General features: G+C 49.0%; 1 protein-coding gene across 2 annotated transcripts in view; it reads left to right on the forward strand.

Moving 5' to 3' along the window:
• Positions 1–15,273, forward strand: part of CBY2 (chibby family member 2) — a 127,946-nt gene extending 112,673 nt beyond the window's left edge. Inside the window, exons 1-2 of one of the 2 annotated variants that reach the window (XM_043892099.1) lie at positions 4,305–4,403; positions 13,884–15,273. In XM_043892099.1, the coding sequence (XP_043748034.1) occupies positions 4,350–4,403; positions 13,884–15,095 (1,266 nt within the window). In that variant the 5' untranslated portion in view covers positions 4,305–4,349 and the 3' untranslated portion in view covers positions 15,096–15,273. Of the gene's footprint in view, positions 1–4,304; positions 4,404–13,883 lie in introns of those variants that run through there. The other variant, XM_043892098.1, reaches the window with a different exon arrangement.
• Positions 15,274–15,597: the final 324 nt, after the last annotated feature.

Genomic DNA, 15,597 nt, shown 5'->3' on the forward strand with positions numbered 1-15,597 from the left:
AGGACTAGGTGGGAAGGGGCTTTGATCAGATAACAATGGATAATGAGTCTCCCAGAATCGGGAGATGATGCATGTTTGTTGTCTTAAGCCATTCGGTTCACAGTCCTTTGTTCGGGCGGCTCTAGGCGATGCACACAGCCCCCTCTCCGTTTAGTCTTCCCAGCTCAGCCTCTAATGCGGGTATGAAGCTGCTTCCGTGAGGTGTGTGTATAAGGGAAAACTGACTTGTGTTTTCAGGCAGTGTGAAAGTTAATCACTCACAGAAACACTTGGAGAAACAGAAAAGAGCCAGTGTTGATGAGGGTGTGGAAAATTGGGGAACCCTTCTGCCCTGTAGCTCTGCTGGTAAAGAATCTGCCTGCAATGCAGGAGATCTCGGTTCGATTCTTGGGTTGGGAAGATCTGCTGGCTACCCACTCCAGTATTCTTGGGCTTCCCTGGTGGCTCAGCTGGTTAAGAATCCTCCTGCAAGGCGGGAGACCTGGGTTCGATCCCTGGGTTGGGAAGATCCTTGGGGTGGCAAAGAGTCGGACATGACCGAGTGACTTTCACTTCACTGCACTGCTGGGGGGAGTGATGGTGTAGCTGCAATGGAAAACAGTATGGAAGTTCCTCAAAAAATTAAAAATTAAATTATGTATGATCCAGCAATCCTACTTCTGGGCTTATATCCAGAAGAAATAAAAGCAGAATCTCAAAGAGATATTTACACCCTTGTGTTCATTGCAGCATTATTCACAGTAGTCAAGAGGGGGGAAATCCCAGATGTTCATCAGCTAATGAACGGATAAAGGAAATGTGGTACATGAACACAAAGACGTATTATGGTGCTTAAAAAATGGAGATCCTGTCACATGCTCGCAAATGGAGGTGTCTGGAAGACATCGTGCTAAATACACCAGTCACAAAAGGACAAATACTGTAAGATTCCAGTTATATAAGGTACCTAAAGTAATCGAAAGCATAGAAATAGGGACTTCCCTAGCAGTTCAGTGGTTAGGACTCCTCACTTCCACTGCAGGGGCACATTTTCAATCCTGGTTGGGGAACTAAGATCCTACATGTTGTCTGGTGTTCCCACCCGCCCCCACTGCACCCCCCTCCCCCCCGCCAAAATCATAGAAGTAGAAAGTAGAGAGATGGTTTCTAAGGGTTGAGGGGAGGCAGGAGTGGGAGGAAGTGTTTAATGGTCACAGAGGTTCAGTTTTGCAAGATGAAAATATTCTGTCGATCCATTGCACAGCAGTATGGATATTCTTGACACTCTCGGGTTATATGCTTGAAAATATTTAAGATAGAAAATTTAAGGTTATATGTTTGTTATATGTTTATAACCACAAATAAAAAAAATAAAATACAAGTTAAAAAAAGAAACCCTGGGAGAAATTCTCATTGAAAATAAGACATTCTTTGATAATATAATGGGATTAACTACCCTCTTGGTTTTTGCATATGTATGTCTTTGATTTTTTTGCCCACTGGATTTTCTTAAAGCGAGGCTTGTGTGTGACTAAGGGGTGGGAGCTTTTGGTGGGTTGTTTCGGTGGCCCTGATCCATCATTCCCTTCGCTGTGTGTGGTATAATAACATGGGTTTGGAGCTTTCTGCCTAACAGGAGACTTGAAATACATAAGAGCGTTCCCACTGATAGCCTCCAGGGACAAATGATTTGACAGAATGGAGGCCAGGAGACCAGACTGCCCGTTTCATGAAGCTCAGGTGTCAACAGTTGCTACATGTGATCTAGTAAAAATATGTATTTGGTCTTGGTCCCCAGTTCCTGGCACAGAGTAACTAAAGCTTTTGAGATTTCTTGAGTGACAGTATGTTTTATTATTCAATCTTCAAAGGCCAATGAAATAATCAATCATGACCATGTAATGAAACCTCTGTAAAAACTAAATGACAGGGTTGGGTTTGGAGAGCTTCCGGGTTGGGGAAATGCAGGAAAGCAGGGAGATGCCGGAAGGGTGGTTTGCCCTGATGACTATGGAAGCTCTGCCTTCCTCTCCCCTCATATGTTGCCTTAAACATCTCTTCCATTTGGCTTTTCCTGAGCTGTATCTTTTATTTTTTAAAAAGCCCCGTAATTGTAAGTAAAGTGTTTTCCTAAGTTCTTTGAGCTTTTCTAGCCAGTGATCGAAATTAAAGATTGGGTGGTGGAAACCCCTGATGTATAGCTGGTTAGTTGAAGTATTGATGGTCCAGTTGCTTGCAGAGAATTCCATGGACAGAGGTGCCTTGCGGGCTGCCGTCCATGGGGTGGCAAAGAGTGGAACACGACTGAGCAACTAAGCGTGAGCCTGAGTGTGAGGCTGGTGGCCCAAGGGGCTTCCCGGGTGGCGCTGATGGTAAAGAACCCACCTGCTAATGCAGGAGACATAAGAGATACGGGTTCGACCCCTGGGTCGGGAAGATCCCCTGGAGGAGGCCATGGCAACCCACTCCAGTATTCTTGCCTGGAGAATCCCAGGCACGAGCTGGGATTTCCCCCAGGACAGAGGAGCCTGGCAGTCTTAGAGTCCATAGGGTCACACAGAGTCAGACACGACTGAAGTGACTCAGCATGCACGCACTGGTGGCCCAAGACTCCTGACTGGCATCTGAGGTGGGGGCAGTTCTGTGGGGACTGAGCCCTTTAACTTGGGGGATCCGGCATTAACGCCAGGTAGGGTGTGTCAGAATTGAATTGTAGGACCTCCAATGGGTATCAGAGAATTGAAGAATGCGCTGGTGTCAGAAAACATCTCAGACTCCATTTTTTTTTTTCTCTCTTGGTCTGGGAAGAGTTCAATTTGGGTTTCTTCCTTCTTGAGTAATCCAAGTAGAAGATGCCACCTGTGGAGAGAGGAAAGGGGTCTCAGTCCAGCCTGGCAGTGGAGATGCAAATGTCAGCCAGGATGACCAAACAGGGGTCCAGTGTTTGGGCTATTATGTGTCACACCGACCCTGACTGGCCACGTGGACACAACCAGATGCCTGGCCAGCAGACCCCTCATTCCCTCCTGTGATGCTCAGAGAGAGACCATGAGCCTTGAAAAAGACCATATTGTTTTGTGATGTCACCTCTGGAATGTTCTGAGTGTTTTGGTGACCAACTTCTGCACAGGACGTATACTTGGCACCTAACATTGGTATGAATTTTTCCTTGAGCCAGAAAATAGTAATATTAGAAAAGGCAGTAGGTATAGGGACCTCTGCTCCAAAGACTTTCAGAAGGCTTTGTCATCAGCTATAAGACCTGTCTTAATTTCTGTTCAGAGACTGATGAAGCATCTTATCAGATACCATCTCATAATGTACATAATTAACAGGAGGGGAGAAGTGAATAGTAGGAAGTCCTGTGTTACGCAGTTGAGCAGCTGAGGCTCAGAGGAGGGGCTGGAAAACAGAAATCTGCCTATTTTCTCTTTTCCACAGCACTCGAGGCCAAATTTTACAAGAAAAAGAGATACCAGATCTGAAAACCTAGAAATTCCCATCAATGTGGTTCTACCTCAGGTAGGGATAAACACAGAAGGGTGTAACCTCTCAGGAGGTTTTGGCCGGAATAACCCTCCTCTTTCCAAGCTTAAGCAAGATATTGCAGAACAACGGTAGCCAGGGCCTCAGATTCTGGCTGTAGGTCAGCTGCCAGCCAGCTGTGTGCTGGGGGGAGTCCACTTAGTCACTCTGGGTCTTGCGTTTCTCATCAGCTGAATGAGGGGGATGGGTTCGGTGATCTGGTAAGACCGTCCAGCCCTCTAGAAGTGTCTGTGACAGTCTTTTCAAAATTAGAGCGTCAGTAGCTTATTTACCACTAGGTGGCGCTGCCACTGCGAGAGATAAAAGAGACTGGGGTTCGATCCCGGGGTCGGGAAGATCCCCTGGAGGAGGAAATGGCAACCCACTCCAGTATTCTTGCCTGGAGAATCCCATGGACAGAGGAGCCTAACGGGCTACAGTCCAGAGGGCTGCAAAGAATCGGACACAACTGAAGTGACTTAACATACACGCACATTGAGCAACTACTCTGGACTTCTGGGGAGAGAATTAGAACTGAGACTTGGGATAAAGGGCATAGGCCTGAACCCATGAACCTGGGACATGGGCCAAGGGGTATGGGGTCCTGTGGAGTGGTCGGGAGAATTAGGGCCTGCCATGTACCAGAGACAGAGCGTAAGGGGGACGAGCCCGAGGGGGTCAGAATGGAGGCCAGCAAACGGGTGACCGGCTGGACATTCTCAGTTCTCCTCCTGCTAAGCAGCCGTTTCCCGGGAGGGGTCCTCCTGATTGGATTGTTTCTACTGCTATGTCACAAAGGGGCAGCCTCGCTTCTCCAGAGTCACCTAAGGCCCTGGTGGAAGATCATGGCGGTGCAGCCAGAGGGGCTGAAATGTAGGGTGGAGGAATCCAACGCAGAGGTAACGATCTGAAAGCTCTGTCCAGGGATGTGTGGGAAGAGGGCTGATCCCCCAGTGGGGTCTTGGAGGCATGACATTAGAGGACAGCCTGCTGCCTGTGCCACACACGGGCAGATGAGCCTCACGGGTACACGGCAGAGGGTGCCATTCCCACCGGGTTCCAGACCCCTGCCAGGACGCGCTGGGCACACTCTGGGGGAAGTGTGCTCGGCCACTCGGTCATGTCCGACTCTTTGCGACCCCATAGACTGTATCCCCGCCGGGCTCCTCTGTCCGTGGGATTCTCCAGGCAAGAGTACTGGAGTGGGCTGGCTATTTCCTTCTCTCAGGGGGTAAAGGGGCACCTGTATGCTTAGATGATCTGAACGGGCTGTGAGAGGGACCAGTGTGCTGGCTGGACCTCCCCAGAGGAGAGGCTAATGGCTGGTAGCAGGGGAAGGGTTGATCCTGGGTAACAAGGGGAGGAAAGGAGAGGGACTGAGCCCTGGTTTGGTCACGTCCGGGGCCCTGGGCCCTGCAGAGCGAGGGAGAGATTGTAAAGGACCCGGAACTGGAACCTCAGCAAGTCTACTAGTAATGGCGGAGCTGGAGTTGGAGGCTTGGAGCCAGGTCAGTGCCCACGTCCTCTGCCCCAAGCTGGGCAGATGCCGCGTGCTTCCTCCCTGGCTTTTAGGAGATGGTGCCTCCCCGCCCCCCATCTTAACTGCCAAGCCCCAGAGCTCCCTGCACAAATCTGCCACATTCTGCTTCGTTCTGGTTCTGAGACGAGTCCATTTGTTTCGAGAAGGAATTACAGGAGCAGCTCTGTGTCTCCAGAAAGTGCCTCTGGCCCCCCCAGCTCCCAACCCTGCCTGAACGCTTCTCATTTGCATTGCAAATATCTATGATTCTCTATTTGTTATCACCCTTAGGTCTTTTCAGGTCTTATTGATTTCCAGTCTTCCTTCCTCACAGTAAATATTTGTGTTTTCTAATCTGTTTCTCTCCAGCGCATTAACTTGCCAGCCATCGGTGTTACTTCCTTCCCAAGTTCCCTGCGTGCCGCCCCCCACCTCCCTTGCCCACCCCCCCAACCCCCGGTTCCTTTTGTACATAACGGTTCAGTTCTCCCCAGCATTCCCTTTTTCCCAGTGAGTGCTCTCCGTGAATCTCATAAAGGCACTGCTTCCTGCAAGACTGTTAATGAAGGATCCACACCAGGTCAGAATGAGGTCCCGTCGCCCCCTCCAGGGCCCCGCCTTGTCCCTCTCTGTTGCCTTTTCTCCATCGCCTTTGTTTGGGTTTGTTCGTTAGAAGCTATGGAATCTGTGGCCGGCAACGCCTGTACCTCTGCCAGTTTGAAAAAGTGTTAGGAGGAAGATTTCAGAAGCTTCTGTGTTAAACAATTAGCTAAAACTACCACATATGGCGACAGATGACATCTTTAGCCTCTTTGCTGTTACTGTTAGGATTCTATCAAAATCAATTACATTGACCTGCGAATTATCCTCTTATCTGTTAGCATTTATTAAAACCAACATTGACTTTCTCATGGCACTCGGGAGCCGAGTTGATTTAAGCATATGATCATGACACTCAGCCTTGTCATCTGGTCTGAAAATTAGTGGCAGATCTGGAGAATCCCAGGGAGAGAGGAGCCTGGTGGGCTGCCATCTATGGGGTCGCACAGAGTCAGACACGACTGAAGCGACTTAGCAGCGGCAGCAGCTGCTTTTCCTTCCAGCATATTCTGGGTCTCAGGTTCCCCAGGCTTGAAATGTAACCCCAGAGGGCTGAATGTTCTCTGACCGTAACCCTCAGTAATGCTGGCAAAAGCAGGGCTTTAAAAAACTTGGTCAACAGACTTGGAGTCTGCTGGGGGCATTTGGACATCTCTTCTGGTCTGTGGTGATCATACTTCTCTGGAAGTGCAGAGAATCTCAGTGCATGGCAACTGAACTGGCGAGTCACTGTCCAGTTCTGTTCCCCAACTCTTCAGATGGGAGGCCGGCAACCTCAAAAGCGCCACCCCCGAAGGTCCTGTTCCTTGGACACCCCTTAGCTTCAGAAAGACGCTTTGGTTTTATCACCTCCTCTCTGCCCTTAGCCCTTCCCCTGTTTCCAGCCGCCATCCCTCCTGTGGTCTCCATTTGCCACACACGAGGCTGGTGATCTGACCGATGCATGTAGTTGGTGATTTCATACATTTCCCCTCCAGAACCACGTGTATTTTTAAAAGGATGCTGGGGAGAAGGATAAAGAGTGAAAAGGGAAAGTGTTAGTCGCTCAGTCATGTTCGCTACTCAGCAACCCCATGGACTGTAGCCCGCCAGGCTCCTCTGTCCGTGGGATTGTCCGGGCAAGACTACTGGAGTGGGTTGCCATTCCCTTCTCCAGGGGATCTCTTCCTGACCCAGGGATGGAACCTGGGTCTCCTGCATTGCAGGCAGATTCTTTTTTTTTTTTTTTTTCTTTTTTTTTATTATTATTATTTTTTTTTTTCCAGTGGGTTTTGTCATACATTGATATGAATCAGCCATGGATTTACATGTATTCCCAATCCCGATCCCCCCTCCCACCTCCCTCTCCACCCGATTCCTCTGGGTCTTCCCAGTGCACCAGGCCGGAGCACTTGTCTCATGCATCCCACCTGGGCTGGTGATCTGTTTCACCATAGATAGTATACATGCTGTTCTTTTGAAATATCCCACCCTCACTGCAGGCAGATTCTTTACCGTCTGAGCCACCAGGGAAGCCCAGGCGTGATGCTAAGGATGGAGCTCAACCACAGGTGGGATTCAGGCGTCTGAGCGGGAGCTCTTGGTGCCCAGGGCCCTTCCCACATCCTTCGCGCTGATGCACCTTCCTTAGGTCACAGCCGGGAGCACTTTGCTCCCGAGGGCAGAGTCTCTGGGTCACCTTCCTAACAAAGGTGACCCGATGGGAGGTGTGATGAGCCCCACAGCCACTCGTCTTCCCCTCCTGCTTCCTTCCTATATCCTGTTCTTCCAAGAAGAAGGCCCCCACTTCTCCTCTCCTACCTACGAGGGCATGTCCTACATGTCAAGGAAGAAACTGTCCTTTCTTTCTTGGAAACCGAGCCAGGCTGTGCTGGGGGTTTGGGTCATGCTGCCAGAGACCCCACCTCCGAGGCTGAGGAGAACTTTGAGGGATGTTCCAGGGGCTTTTAATTGGCCCAGACCTCTGGTTCAGGGCTCAGTGACCCCAAGGGCAGATTAGTTTGGCTCATGAAATCAAGCCTGTGATACCACTGGTTGAGACCTACTGAGAAGGAGCTGGCTTCAGACGTCAGCTAAGGGGGTCTGGGGTTTGGTACCTCAAGGACCTTGAGTGCTTGTGGACGCTCACTTTTTGTCAAGTTCTTTCATAGAGAAAGACATTTAGGATTTGCTCTAGTGTTTTAGGCCAGGAACGGTTAAGCTTTACGAGGAAAACTGGGCCTCTGTTTGGTCTTGATGACACCTGAGTGACCACTTTCTTGGCCTCTCACAGAAACCCCTGGCAGTAGGCAGAGCAGCTACACTGAGGTGACTTTCAGAGAAGCTGAGTGACTTTCACAGGAGCAGCCAAAGATGGGACTTTTAAGCCCAAAGCTACTGGGAGTTTGAGGCCTCTACCCTCACTGGATTATAGGCTCAGGATGGTGCCATGGACCAGCAGCAAGCCTGTATGCAGAGGGCAGCTCCCTTTAAGGCTATGTAGGTGGACGGGTGGACACCCCATGGTGCCCCTGCTCCGCAGTTTAAAATGGGAACTGAAATGTGCATATGGCTTTACCAAATAGACTGGAAATATTAAGGCAAACAAAATCATCACTCCGTAGGGCTCAAAATAGTATGATGTAACAGTGTTGTGTGGTTCAACCTAATATCTCCTCCTCCCCCTTCAGTGCACTTTGGTTGATGAGTGCATTGGCACGGACTCATTATACCGCCACTGGATGTGAAACGTGTTGCTCTGATTTCCAGAACTGGGGATGTCAAAAAAGTAAGGGGCAGGTGACTGTGCTAAGAGAATTACAATTTGTTAATCTGGGGAGAAGATGGGACAGGATGTATGAAAACCACTGCAAAGGAATGAAGACATAACACATGCAGAATAAAATATCGGAGCACTGTGAAGAGCTAGAGTGAGCATGCAGTTTGGAGTCAGATATCCTGGTTTTAAATCCCTGCTGGCTACGTGAGCTTCAGTAGACCCATGGTAGCTCTTTTCAGTAAGATATTACGTATAAATACGGAAATCAGTCAGCGTACCATCCCATAGTAGTCATTCTGTGTTACTTGCGTTACCTTGTTCTATACAATGGAAGGAAATGCTAAGCAACTTCTCTTCTGAATGCACGGTCACCATTCTTGCATGTCTGAAGCTCCCTATAAACAAGATGTCGTATATTCTCCTTTTATTTTTGAACTCTACAACAGGACCTCTGAAACAAACAGGGCAGATGTTAGTAAAATGGCTGTGGATGGTTGCACAGGTTGTGCACTGCAACACCAGTCATGAATGGCATCCTCTAGAGTTGGACTTTGTACAGCCTGCACAAACATGGAGGGTGGCTCTAAATCAATGTAGTGCCCACACTTTCTAGATATGGAAACTGAGGCAGAGAAGTCAAGTGATTTTGTAAAGGCCATGAACTTACAGCACAGAGCTGGGACTCTCTTTGGTTTCATGTTGTCCAGTCCTCTGTGCCCCATACTTTGCTATCAGAATTAATGGTTTTACACCAAGAAATAGCTGGTGCTAATGCATTGATTTTCAAATTGACTGGAAGTTCCCTGAGGGCAGGTCTGAGAACAAAAGCCCAATTAGTGTTAGTTGACTCATTGACAGAAATGTGGAGGAAGATTTGGTGCAAGAATGTTTAAAGTAGGAATTGATTAGGGCAAGGAGTTTGCATGAGGCCAAGAAAGAGCTTTCCTTTGCGGACTAGGTCCAGTTAGGTCTGATTGGAATCAGGGAAATAAGGGAAAGAAAGAATTTGTCTTGGTTCAGCATCTTCCCAGTGTTTAAACATGATTCTTGGTATATCTGAAATGCCTGTATATTTGTTGTTTTTCTTTACAGCCTCTCATTTTCAGAACAGAATTTGCTGTATGCTGGCTTATCCTAATCCTATCCATGGGATTGTGGGTTTGATAAAAATAGGTATATTTTCCTAATACTCATCAAAATAAATACATGACTATCAAATTTTTTAAAGTAAGTGTTTTATCTAAGAAACTAGGCCATGAAATGATGCTAGACTTGGCCATCTTCTGGGTCCTGTGTGGGAGAAGAGGAAGAATAGAAAGACTTAGTAATAAGAGGAGGGTTTGTTCTCTTGGTTAAGAAGGTAAAGGAGACCTATTAGTCCATCAGTGTTTTCTGGATTAGGTTGCCAGGTGTGAAACCGAGACAGCACAGGGTCTGCTGGGGAAGTGTTGGCCACGTCAGGAGGGGACTTGATGTCAGCCAGGTTGATAAAGGAGGGCTGCTGGGGTCACGGCAAGGCCAGTTTACAAACTTAGATCCCTTGTACCAGAGAAAGTTAGACAAGAGGGCGTTTAGAGATAATGCCACTGACCCTTCCATTACACAGGAGTGAAGACCAAGGTCAGAGGGTGAGAGGGTGTGACCGAGCCACCCAGTGGCGTGCGTAAGGACAAGGGCCCAAGCACCCAGACTGCCCACTACTGGGGACCTGCCACCTGCGTGTTAGGTGTTCTGTTTAGTGCCTTTATGCTGAGGGCATAGTTGGAAACCCCTTGGCTGCCCAGTTCAGAATGTGGACATAAAATACAGGCAGCTCACTAAGTAGGATAATTTCAAGGCCATGAAGGATACTGTGAGTGGGTATAAAGCACCAGTGATTTCTCTTTGGTTCAGTTGGATCAGAAAGAGTATCTTTCTGATAAAAATCAATCGTAAAAAAGAAACGAGACAGTTGGGAAATTTTGAATCAGTATTTGTTGACATTAAGGGATCATTGTTAAATTTTAAAGGGAAGATAATGGTATTGTGGTTTTGTTTAAAAAATACACATTGACTTATTTATGGATAAAACAACACAATGTCTATGTTTTGAAATAAGCCAGTGGCAGAAGAGTAGTTCTGAAATTGGATGATGTTACAGATGAAACAAGTGTGGCCTTGATTTGATAACCACTGAAGCTGGGTGATGGATACATGGAGATGTATTAGACTATCCTCTCTCTTTCTGTATACATTTGAAATTTTCCATAATAAAAAGCCCCCAAGTACTGAAAGCCCTTTGCTAAATTCATGGAGCTTTCCCATATGTGTGCTTCACATAAATAAGTTCAGGGAGCCAGAACTGGATTTGTGACTTAGTAAGTGGAACTTGTGCTGGTTATTTAACTACTCTGAGTTTCAGTCTATCCATCTGTAAAATGGGAATAATAGTAAACCCTTATTAAATCAGTGTTGTGAGGATTAAATGAATTCAGTGGATGGATCACCCAGCCCAGGGGCTAGCACAAAACTTACCTTTCTCATGATAGAAATATAAATCATTGACTAAAGCTACATTTTCCATAATAACATCCTCGAGAGCAGGATGTTACTACTGAGACGGAGACCTCTGTTGCCTCACCCTTTGAGGATGAAGATGATTTCTGACTCCTTATTCACTCTGGGATCAAGGCACCTTCAATTTCAGGAAATGGTCTGGGCTCTTCACAGTGGGATTCATGCAGATCACAGGTTCAGTTCCAAGAGCCAGTGTGCTTCTCCCATTGAGAAAGATGAAAACTACTGAGGCTGGATTTATTTAAAGTAAATAATGTGCTGATCGCAGAATGTCCCTGCACCCTTGCTCTCTGGAAGATTAAGCACATCCTTACAAAGTTAATGACATGTGCTTATTGCAAAGTTAATAGCACAGAACTGTGACTTCTATTTATCTAGCTCTTTAGGTCTTAAAGAATTCTAACCAACTTTATACACTGTACAAATTATATCTCTATATATGCTTATATATATATATATATATATATATATATATATATATATATATATATATAAAATGCAAATAACCTGACTTGTTTTCTATCTTCTCTATCTGTAAAATTGTGAAAATAACCTAAGAAATGAGAAATTAATATTTGGAGAGCATTGTGATGTACTTGGATGAAATGCTTTTGGTGTATTTAGAAGCAGCTCCCGTGATCTTATTTTTATTTAAATTCATTGTCGCAATTGTTACCTCTTCTCCAGGAGGCATCCCACCTGTTCATTGCTTTATGAATCATCTCAGAATTCCTCCATTAGCGAAATCTCCTTTTCTCGATAACAATACCTTACATTTCTATTGCACCTGGCAGTTTTAAAAACACTTTTGCATTCATTATCTCTTTTCAGTCCTCGTAACGGTGCTGTGAACTAAGCAGGCACATGGTATTATTTCCATTTCACAGGTACCATTTGCTGACTTTCAATGTTGGAAGGTGCTTTTAAGATCACAGAGTCTGACTCTCTTTTGTACTAGTGAAAATCTGGGTCTCGGAGAAGGTGAGCGAGTTCTCTAGTTTCACACTATCAGCAACAGAACTCAGATAAGCATCTGTGTGATCCCCGTCTTGACCTGTGGGCCTAGTTTAGCCCTGGTGTAACCCTCAGAGAACTCCATGGACAGAGGAGCCTGGTGGGCTACAGTCCATGGGGTTGCAAAGAGTTGGACCCGACTGAGTGACTAACACGACAACCCTCAGAGCAGTTCTGACCACTGGAAGCCAGAATCGCCCGAGGGAGCTGGTTAGAAACACAGATGAATGACTGAATGTATGAATCAGTCTTGTAAGCAGAGGCTCCAAAATCTGCATTTAAAATGCACTGAGATTGTGAAGTAATTAGCCTCCAACTAATAAAAAAATTAAAAAAAAAAATGCACTGAGATGACTCTGTATTGAAAAGTGTGACCGCTCCTGGTTTGTCGGAGGTAAGCTCTGTGACTCCGATCCTCTTTCTGTGGGGTGGTTTCGAGGTGCATGGCCACCCTCACAGATTCCTCTTTATGCATCCCTTGGCATCCTTTGATGTCTTCACTACCACATGTTCACCTCCCATGGTCAGTGACACGACTGTGGTGGTGCCTTTCCTTTCCAAAATTTTCAGCAGGACTCTGTTTTGAGCCTGGCACTGTGTTTGTTGGTATTTAAGGAGCTGCTATCAGGACAAACTCGGGGGTGGGGAAGAGTGAAGGATGAGCCTGAATAGGGCCAGGGAGAAGGTGGGACTTACCAGTGGCACTGCCATCTTGGATAATTTGAGTGACTGTTAGGGTGATGCCAGTTGTGGGTCCACCTGGGGTAGCAGGAGAATGATGTTTATTCTTCTTGTAGGATGACAGAAGTGTGCGAGAGCCCCTGCTTCGTGCTTTCATACATTATCTTTTAATTCTAAAGTATTTCTATGCAGCAAGGCAGTGGGTGCAGTTCCTCCAGTTTGAAAGCATGGTAACTCACATAATCTGTCCATATTCTTGTAACTGATCAGATAACTGGGTCAGGACTCAGAGGTGGTTGACTCCCAACATTAACGCCTTGAAAACCTCCATGCTATATTGTTGATTCTTATTACTCACAGATTCCATGTTTGTGAATTTGCCTAAATTTTTTTCCTTGAAATTAGTTTGCAACCTCCAAATCCAGACCTGTGGCACTTTTGTGGTTTATCAGGGACACTCACAGAAGGGTGAATGATTTGAGTTACCGGATGCACACGTTTCCAGTTTAGGCGCCTTCTTGTTTCCGCTCTGACTATGAAACAGTGTCCTTTCCACCGTTTGTTTCATGTCACTTGTTTTCACACTCTTGTGCTCTTTGTCGGTGATTTCACTGTCTAAAATGGCCCTCAAGCCTACTGCTGAAGGGCTGTCTAGTCCCCCTTAAAGCACAAGAAGGCAGTGATATCCCTTACGGAGAAGACACCTGTGTTAGGTAAGCTTCCTTCCCGCATGAGTTACAGTGCTGTTGGCCCCAAGTTCAAGGTTAATGAATCAAAATGCATTTTAAATAAGGTGTCTTTCAAAAGAAGAAAAAGTTAGGTATTGATCAGTTGAGGAAAATGTGGCCCGCTGGAGGTTGGCAGGAACCTAACTCTGTGGTCTCCCCTGAGTCCCGGTTCAGTATTCGCTAATTCTGTATCTGCTGGGACATTCTAGAATAGAGCCTGGAGAAGGAAATGGCAACCCACTCCAGTATTCTTGACTGGAGAATCCCATGGACAGAGGAGCCTGGCGGGTTACAGTCCATGGGGTCGCAAGAGTCGGACACGACTGAGCGACTACACCACCACCACCGCCATAGAATAAAGCCGCGCGAATAGCGGGGCCAAGTGCAAACGCACCCTCGGTGGCGGGTCCAGACTCCCAGACGGGGTTTCTCGTGGGGTGTCGGGCCTCTCACGTGGCCAGCCGGCCTCGGGCGCAGCCAGCCTCATCTTCGCTAACCCTGGGCTTCCCTGTTCTTTCCGCAGAGGGGCACAGCCGAGCCCTTCCTGAGGCTCCACAACTTGTACCCGACCCCTCGCTGTGCCCGGCAGGCCGCCCTGCCCAGGCTGAGCCGTCGGGTGGTCAGCCAGCACTCCTATCCGCTCAACCGCTTCTCCTCGGTGCCCCTGGACCCCATGGAGCGCCCCACGTCGCAGGCGGACCTGGAGCTGGATTACAACCCGCCGCGGGTGCAGCTCAGCGACGAGATGTTCGTCTTCCAGGACGGCCGCTGGGTCAGCGAGAACTGCCGGCTGCAGTCGCCCTACTTCTCCCCGTCCTCGTCCTTCCACCACAAGCTGCACCACAAGAGGCTGGCCAAGGAGTGCCTGCTTCAGGAGAACAAGACGCTGCGCGAGGAGAACCGGGCGCTGCGCGAGGAGAACCGCATGCTCCGCAAGGAGAACAAGATCCTGCAGGTCTTCTGGGAGGAGCACCAGGCCGCGCTGGGCCGCGACGACAGCCGGGCCTCGTCGCCGCTGCTGCACAAGGACAACGCCTCGTCCCTGGAGGCGATGAAGAAGGAGCCGGCGCTGCAGGCGCACCGCGGCCGGGAGAACAGCACCCTGCAGCTCCTCCGCGAGGAGAACCGGGCCCTGCAGCAGCTGCTGGAGCAGAGGAAGGCCTACTGGGCCCAGCCCGACGAGAAGACCGCCTCGACCGAGGAGATCAAGCCCATCTCCTCGCCCCACGAGGAGTCCCACGGGCTGCTGCCGGCCCCGGGCCCCGGCCTCCCCTCCCCCTTCGAGGAGCCCAAGGGCCTCCCAGCCCCGCCGGAAGACTCCAAGACCCTCCGGGCCCTGCGGGAGATGGTGAGCACCCTGTCCGCGCAGCCCGGGGAGGAGGTGGGCAAGGGGGGCCCGGGCCTGCCCGACGGCAGCCAGTCCCTGGAGCTGCTGCGGGAGATGAACCAGGCGCTGCAGGCGCTGCGGGAGGAGAACCAGAGCCTGCAGGTCCTCCGCGACGAGAACCGGCTCCTGCAGGAGGAGAACCGGGCGCTGCACGCGCTGCGCGAGGAGCACAGGCTCTTCCAGGAGGAGAACAAGGCCCTGTGGGAGAACAACAAGCTGAAGCTGCAGCAGAAGCTGGTCATCGACACGGTGACCGAGGTCACCGCCCGGATGGAGATGCTCATCGAGGAGCTGTACGCCTTCATGCCGGCCAAGAGCAAGGACCCCAAGAAGCCCAGCAGGGTCTGAGGCTCCCCCGCCCCCCAGGCGCATAGAGGCACTGGGCTGGGGCGCCCCCACCACATAACGCCCACCTTCCCCATGGGCCCCTGGCCTGCCCCTACCAGCTGGTGCCCAGTGCAAGAGCAGAATGAGCGGCCTGGTCAATTCAGAGAAGTAATAAAGGCCTGAGGAGGCTGGGGCCTAACCACAGCTTTCGCGGTTTATGTGTGTGTGTGTGTGTGTGTGTGTGTGTTTTCTTGTTTTGAGCACTTGCAGGCTCCCTGGTAGCTCAGCTGGTAAAGAATCCACCTGCAGTACAGGAGACCCTGGTTGGATCCCTGGGTTGGGAGGATCCCCTGGAGAAGGGAACAGCTACCCACTCCAGTATTCTTGCCTGGAGCATCCCATAGACAGAGGAGCCTGGTGGGCTGTAGTCCATTGGGTCACAGAATTGGACCCGGCTGAGTGAGCACAGCACAGGGTCACAGCAGAATGAAGCACAAAGTGCAGAGAATTCCCTCGTCACCTC

The sequence above is a fragment of the Cervus elaphus genome, chromosome 30, assembly GCF_910594005.1.
Source record: "Cervus elaphus chromosome 30, mCerEla1.1, whole genome shotgun sequence".
NCBI classification, from domain to species: Eukaryota; Metazoa; Chordata; class Mammalia; order Artiodactyla; family Cervidae; genus Cervus; species Cervus elaphus.